The sequence below is a fragment of the Budorcas taxicolor genome, chromosome 16, assembly GCF_023091745.1.
Source record: "Budorcas taxicolor isolate Tak-1 chromosome 16, Takin1.1, whole genome shotgun sequence".
NCBI classification, from domain to species: Eukaryota; Metazoa; Chordata; class Mammalia; order Artiodactyla; family Bovidae; genus Budorcas; species Budorcas taxicolor.
The window spans coordinates 6,954,068-6,961,563 of NC_068925.1; the positions used below are offsets into that span (position 1 = coordinate 6,954,068).

Sequence of the window (7,496 nt, forward strand, 5' to 3'; positions counted from 1 at the left end):
TCCAGTTCTAGCACACACACACACACACACAAAAGATTGGAGTTATGGTTTCTAAATACTCTCAGAGTTCTAAATACTCTCAAAAGTCCCACTTGCTTGTGGTATCAGATCTTGATGATAATATTGAGTTTTCTCATGCCCTTTGACTCAGTTGATTGCAAAAGTCCTAATTCTGCCCTGTTCCACTCAGTTTCTTCCTAACTGAGGAGGAAGAAGCTCTCAGTTCAGAGTTTTGACCTGTATTTCTTTTTACGCTGGGGTTTTGCTGACTATTGTGCAGCTGAATTCATTTGGAGAGTGCTGCTGCTAACTCACTCTCTTCCTTCCAGATATTTTCAAGTGCAACCTGTGATCTTTGAGCTTCCGTTGGTCACAATTGTCAACACTTACCATGAAGCCTGTGTCAGGGAGAAAGTCCCCAGTTCTGTACCTCCTTGGGATTCTGACCGTGCTCCTCTGCCCTGACAGCTTACAAGGTGAGTAAAATAGCTGCGGATTCTCAGGTCCCAGAAAAGCAATTAGAAAAGTGTTCAATTAATGGCAAGAAGGTAGTTAAACCAATCAATTGCAAATATATTCATTCCATATTAGGAATTTTAAAAGTATGATCAAATTGAAATGTTTTATATTACTTTGTGGGAGGTATAATAACTTGTTTTACTAATGTCAATTTCAGTTAACAAATTGCTTTACCAATGTTATAATAAATTGTTTATTAACTTCTATTTTATTAATGGAACAACTAAATTCCCAAATATTTTCAAAATGTTTTTTTAGTACTTTTATATTTATATTATTATTATTATTAGAGAAACAGCTGTTTTGTATGAATTCCTAGGGGTCTGTTCTAGTAAACAGATAATGAATTGTGGGAATAAAATGAACAGAAGGGGGAACATGGTCAACAGTATTGTAATAGCCTTGTATGATGACAGATAGTAACTAGATTATCATGGTGAGCATTTATAAAGGGCTTCCCTGCTGGTTCAGATGGTAAAGAATCTGCCTGCAATGCAGAAGATGCAAGTTCAATCCCTGGGTCGGGAAGATCCCCTGGAGAAGGAAATGGCAACCCACTCCAGTATTCTTGCCTGGGAAATCCCATGGACAGAGGAGCCTAGTGAACTACAGTCCATGGAGTCACAAAGAGTTGGACATGACTGAGCAATAGAACATGCATGCATTTTATGAGGTAAATAAATGTGTCGTACACCTAGATTGAACATAATATTGAGGTTGATTATGTTTCAATTAAAAAAAACCAATAAACTTCAAATAACATTACTTTCATAATTATACCCTAAATATGAACTCACAAATGCTTGCAATTTCTTAATTTTTAAATTAGTTTATTACCCTCAGAGATAATTTTTGTTTCTAATCCATTGGCATGTTATTACCATCTCGTAAGCAAATTTGAAATTGTAACTTTTACCACTAATTCTGAGAAAATTAACTAGAATCTTAAGTCATAAGTTATATGTGAAAAAGCTCTCTGTACATGGCATTTTATATATATAAAGTTTTATTTTTTGCAGTTTGGTAATGTTTATAAATTAATCAGCATTGAGAAGATTTGATAGCACCTGTAGGACTCTATGGAGAAATGTGACTAGAGCATTTATTTGTGCTTTATATAAATACAATCTGTGCATTAAAGGTGATTTTTTAAATCAGAAAATGTGATTTCTTTTTTTCCTATTGATAACTTAAAATATGTACAAATCTTCAAATACTTATTACTCAGATTCAGCAATTATCAACTCATGACCATTCTTGTTTTAACCATATCCACATCCATTTTGCCCAGTCTAAGCTATTTAGAAGGAAATCTTGGATATTACTTCCGAATATTTTAGCATGTATCTCTAAAAGATAGGCATTCTTTCTTAAAAGCTATGATAAACCATTATCATAGGTAAAATTAAGTAATAATTACATAATATCAAGTATCTAGTTTTCAAATTTTCCTGATTGTCTTAGTTTCTTTTAATGTATAGATTTTTTTTTCTTATATGATTTTTCTTTTGTCTAAGTTAATTTCTAAAGAGGGTATGGTGGTATCATTATTTTGAAGGCTTCTTCTGCGAAAAGATGAAAATAATTGAGAGAAGGCTAAAAAAGTCAATATAGGATTATAAACTTCTGCAAGTGTTTGGCTAGGAATTGGACCTGATGATTTTTTAAACTTATTTAGCAAGTAATAGATTCTCTTTCGTGTATGTGTGTGTGTGTGTCTCTGTGTGTGGTATATTTATTCTACCAACCTTCCACGTTCATCTTTGAATTTCTATTTGTATTGGGTAAGTCAGTAAAGAAAGGCCATATATCATTGGTCAAGAAGTCTTGTGAGCTATTCATTTATCTTTTGAATAAACTCCTTCCTTTTTCATTTCCTTAATTCCTCCATTGTTTATGGAATTATGCCTTTAACCCAGCCTATTGTTTAAAACCTGTCTTAATCTGATCCCAACTTCATAGCTTATGTCTCACACTTCTCCCCTATGTGATTCTCTAGTCAAACTAGCCTATTAACCAACCATAAAGATTCCCATGTGATTTGCTCCCTCTCATTCTTGCTAACATAATTTCCCCTCAATATAAAATGCCTCATCAATGCAGCTAACTATCTTCCAAGTCCTGCCCATAGGAGGCATTTTCCTGGCATATTTAAGGCATGGGATTCCCTCTCCCTCTTCCTATAATACATATTTTCTGCTTTCTTTTGACAAATACCATACTCTGCCTGCTATTTTGACTTAATTATTTATATGCCATCCTCACTATTTTAACGAGGCTCCAATGTGCTCCTTAATATTCTCCATAGAGTTTAGTGCAACAGTCTTATGTCTATTGTGTCAATAAAAATTTATTTCACGTGAGCCTCAGGAAGGGCTATACTTGAGCTCTAGACTTCCTGTATAGGTAACATCACCTTGTCACAAATATGTTTGGGAACTGCCCCTTTCAGAAGAACATTCTAAGTGTCTGTAGTGTGGAGAGGTATGAAATGTGCTCCCTGCCCTCAAGATGCAAAAGGAAAATAAAGATCTGTCCATCTACTTATCTAACTGTCAGCACAGATATTCTCACACACATACCCCACAATATAACTGCCAAACCAGTGAGACAGAAAATAGAATGTCTTTAACAGATTTGAAGACTTGTACTTCATTGTGTGATTTATTTTCTTAGTCTTTCTATTTATACTTTATTGATTAATTAGTCTGTTCCTTCATCTGTAAAGGAGGTTGACAATGACACTCAAGTAAGGTTTTTTTGTTTTTGTTTTTTTAAAATTAAATGGAATGTTGTACGTGAAGTGCTTAACACAGTGCTTAGGACATAGATAGATACACCTGTTATTGCTAACAAGAAACGTAGTTCAGAGAAACCAAAGATTGCTGTGTGCCAGAGTTGGTCAGGTACATTCACAAATGTGATAATGTGATTTGAAAGAAAAAAACATTTTTTTTGGTCATTTGATCATTCAGAAAATGTGTATTTGTTTTTTGTCCAAGGTTCCTAGCTCACAGCTCCCAACATTTTGATAATATCCTAAGTAGAGATGATGAGAAATGTGTCTAAGGAACTAATTTTGGAACCCCAACTAAAGATGGGTGCTGAAGTCGCTTCAGTCGTGTTTGACTCTTTGGATTGTAGCCCGCAAGGCTCCTCTTTTCTGGGGTTTCTTCAGGCAGGAATACTGGAGTGGTTGCCATGCTCTCCTCCAGGGGGTCTTCCTGACTCAGGGATCGAACCCATGTCTCCTGTGTCTCCTGCATAGCAAGTGGATTCTTGACCACTGAACCATGAGTAAGCCCAAAGATGGGCACTGGTTGCTAATCATATGATTAGAGGGTTGGAATTCTCAGTCTTACCCTCTGCCTCTGGTGAGGAGGCAGGGGTTGGAGGTTGAATCAGTTGCTAATGACCAATGTTTTTATTAGCCATGCCTATGTGATAAAGCCTCCATAAAACCCCCAAAACATGGGACTTAGAGAGCCTCTGGTTGGTGAATATGTAGAGGTGCAGGAAAACTGGCATTTCTGGAGATGGCATGGAAGCTCTGTGCCCCTTTCACACACTTTGCCCTTTGCATCTCTTCCGTATGGCTGTTCCTGAGTTGTATCCTTTTACAAGAAATCTGGTAAGTGAAATATTTCTCTGATTTCTGTGAGGTGCTCTAGAAAATTCATTGAACCCAGGTTTACTCTATGGCTTTAATCTTTTATTTACAGAAGACACAAAATTATGAAAGCTTTCCAAGTACCAATAAACCTAACGTCTGTTTCTTAAAATTATGTGTATTTACCAATATTTTAAAATTATTAACTAAATCCTCCAAGGCTTTGTAAAATTTGATATAATGTCGTTGTATGGATTAATGCTTATTTCATTATCGAAGTAATTTCAGAAACCATTTTCTAACATTCTCTTCTATAAAAGGTGCAGAAACACAAAATCTCTTGGGATTGCTGGGTACAGAGGTGGTAAGGTATTCTGGATTTGCACAGTCCCTACACGTTTTCACAGAACAATGTCTCTTGATCGATCACAAATGTTTCTTTAGTAACTTTAGTTAAAAAAAAAAAAAAGACTGACTCTACACTTTAATTACTGAAAGCCTTCCACTGTCCCCAAGTAGCCCATTCTCTCTGCTGAGGGCAGTGTATTGCCAAGACCATGGTCTGCGTGGAGCAGAACTGCACTGACTCAGTCCCTCCCTTGTGTGACCTTGGGAAAGTTACTGTACTTCTCTGTGTTTCCTCATCTATGAAATGAAAATAATAATAATGCCTACCTCATAGAGTTGTTTGAAAGAATTAGATGAGTTAATATTTGTTAAATGTTTCAAGTACTGCGTGACATTTGATAGTAAATGCTTATACACATGTTTTGCTAAATATTTAAACTTATTGAAAAAAAAATAGTTGTATACAAGGTGAGGATCAGTTCTCTTTCCCTCAGATACCCTTATACATACCTCCTTTCCTTAATTCCCAGCCACATGGTAATAGAGGAGAACAATCCTTCTTTGGTGCTTCCTCCATAGTTCAGTTGGTAAAGAATCTGCCTGCAAAGCTGGAGATCTGGGTTCGATCCTTGGGTTGGGAAGATCCCCTGGAGAAGGAAATGGAAACCCACTCAGTATTCTTGCCTGGAGAATCCCATGGACAAAGAAGCCTGGCAGGCTAAAGTCCATGAAGTCACAAGAGTTGGACACGACTTAGGGACTAAACCACCACCACAACATTCCTTCTTTGTGAATTATTCCAATTATCTTATGGGCAATGAAACTGATTGGGAAGGATGAAAGCCTTTCAATAGATCAATTTAGTTGAATGCTGCTTTGTGTAATGTGCTGCTTTGTTTAAACAACAACAAAAACCTCTTCTCTCTCTTTCACCATTGAAGGTTGTTCACCACCTGAAGTTAAACATGGACACTTTACATATATTGAAAGAGAAATATTTGGAACTGATGTGGTTGAGTATGAATGTCAGGAAGGATATACTCTTGTTGGAGAGGCTAGAATCTCCTGCACATTTTTCAAGTGGTCACCACCGGCTCCTCAATGTAAAGGTAATCTAGGTTCTCTTATAGCACTAAGAGATAGAGCTACTGTGGAGTAATTCAGAAGTGACTCTGAGAGAATGCGTCCTCCCAGCCAGAGGTAGAGTTGTCACGAGCATGTGCTTGAGCCTGAATGAGGTCCACTCAGGTTTAATTCCCACATATCCAATAAATGGCACCCTCAAATTCTTATAGAGGCCAGAACTTTTCATGGGAGAGTTGACTGATGGGGTTGACCTCCTTATTGGGTAAGTGACTATTATGGCAGAATAAGGAAAATGTTTCTAAAGTTATTTAAATCATTTCACTCATAATAACTCCAGGAGCTGAGTTACTGGTGCTATTTTTTTTTTTTCTACATAAGAGGAAACTGAGGCAAAAGAGAGGTCCCATAGGGCAGAAGTTAACAGCTCAGAACAAACCCTAGGCTCTCACTTTTGCTCTGCCGCTGCAATTCTGTGATGTGGGGCAAGGCATTTAACTTCCCTGTGTCTCAGTTGCCTCGTCTCTAAGGTGGAGATAACCATAGGGCCTCCCTCACAGAGTTGCTGAAAGCTTACACTAAATGATGTATATATTGTGTTTGCACATAGGTGATTCCAGCCAGATCTCCATAAATACTTGCCAGTGTTGGTAGAAGTAGTAATAGTAGTAGTGTATCAGTAGCGTAGAAAAGAAAGGTAGAATTCAGCAATATTTTTATCTTTTTAAAATGATATTATTGGTGTTAAAATGTGTTGTATTTGAGATAGTCACAATGCTAAGAAAATGTGTCTTGATTACAGCTGTATGCCAAAAACCAGAAATATCAAATGGAAAGCTCTCTGTGGAGAAGGATCAGTATGTCACCCCTGAAAATGTCACTGTCATGTGTGACCCTGGCTATAGGATGGTTGGTTCCCAGAACATCATTTGCTCAGAGAACAAATCTTGGAGTCCGGACGTGCCCAAGTGTGAGAAGGTGAGTAACAGCCAATGAATTTTATGTCATATGACACCTCAAAATAAGTTAAAGGGAAATGGGATGGTTCACAAAATAGAGAAAGAAATAATATGTCCTAAAGGTCTATTTCAGTTGTGTGTGGGGGTGAATTTATAAGGTGTCTATTGGCTCTTTCCACCTTACAGTAGGTCATTTCAGGTGTGTGAACAAGAGTCTTATTGACCAGATATCTAGCCTTTGATATTTCCTCCAATAAATTATGTGGTTTTGCTCCATTTCTGGTTGGTCAGCAGAACTGACATGCTAGTTGTTTTTTGGGGGGATTTCCTTTCTGCTTATACTTCCTCTATGCTTGGCACTGATGATCTCTCAGGGAAATGTTTTTCTAGGATCCAAAGTATTTTTCTGGAGTTTCCTATGCATCATCAGTCCTGGGGTTGTTCTTCATTTTCCAGTCTTCCTTATGCCATAAGTTTTCCTGAAGAAGCACACCCTTTATAAGGATGAGGAAACTTTCTGAAATCATTCTTTTTGTTTCCTCTTTCAGGTACCTGTTGAACTTTGTGAGGCAGTCTTGAAGGGCCAAAAACTCCTAAAGTGTCTCCCGAATTCCTCGGAGGCAAAGGTGGCCCTGGAGTTGTATAAATTGTCTCTGGAGATTGAAAAACTGGAGCAAGAAAAACGCAAAAAGGAAATTGCTTGAGGCTTTTTCTTGGATACGTGCTCAGGAAAGAAGTTGCTGCAATATACTTCACTGTGCAGGAGAGTTCTCGTCACATTCACACAAAATACAGTATTTTTTACCTTACTAACTTCTATAGTTGTGACTTTCTTTTTTTTTTCTCTTTTTTTTTTTAATTTAAAAATTTTATTTTTGCTTTATTTTAGTTTACAATACTGTATTGGTTTTGGCATACATTGACCTGAATCTGCCACGGGTGTACATGAGCTCCCAAACATGAAACCCCCTCCTACC

At 37.1% G+C, this 7,496-nt stretch overlaps 1 protein-coding gene across 1 annotated transcript; it reads left to right on the forward strand.

The window, feature by feature from the left end:
• The first annotated feature begins 391 nt into the window (after positions 1-391).
• LOC128061744 (apolipoprotein R-like) lies at positions 392-7,223 on the forward strand. The gene is made up of 4 exons (XM_052654121.1): positions 392-476; positions 5,419-5,586; positions 6,363-6,538; positions 7,068-7,223. Exons 1-4 carry the CDS (start codon positions 392-394, stop codon positions 7,221-7,223), a joined length of 585 nt encoding a protein of 194 aa, XP_052510081.1.
• The last annotated feature ends 273 nt before the right edge of the window (positions 7,224-7,496 follow it).

What these genes read in the sequence shown, in the direction of transcription:
- LOC128061744 (XM_052654121.1), top strand. Translation starts at nt 392, where the DNA reads ATGAAGCCTGTGTCAGGGAGAAAGTCCCCAGTTCTGTACCTCCTTGGG. An exon ending in CTGCCCTGACAGCTTACAAG is followed by an intron (nt 477 to 5,418) that starts GTGAGTAAAATA and finishes TCACCATTGAAG; the next exon opens with GTTGTTCACCACCTGAAGTT. An exon ending in ACCGGCTCCTCAATGTAAAG is followed by an intron (nt 5,587 to 6,362) that starts GTAATCTAGGTT and finishes TCTTGATTACAG; the next exon opens with CTGTATGCCAAAAACCAGAA.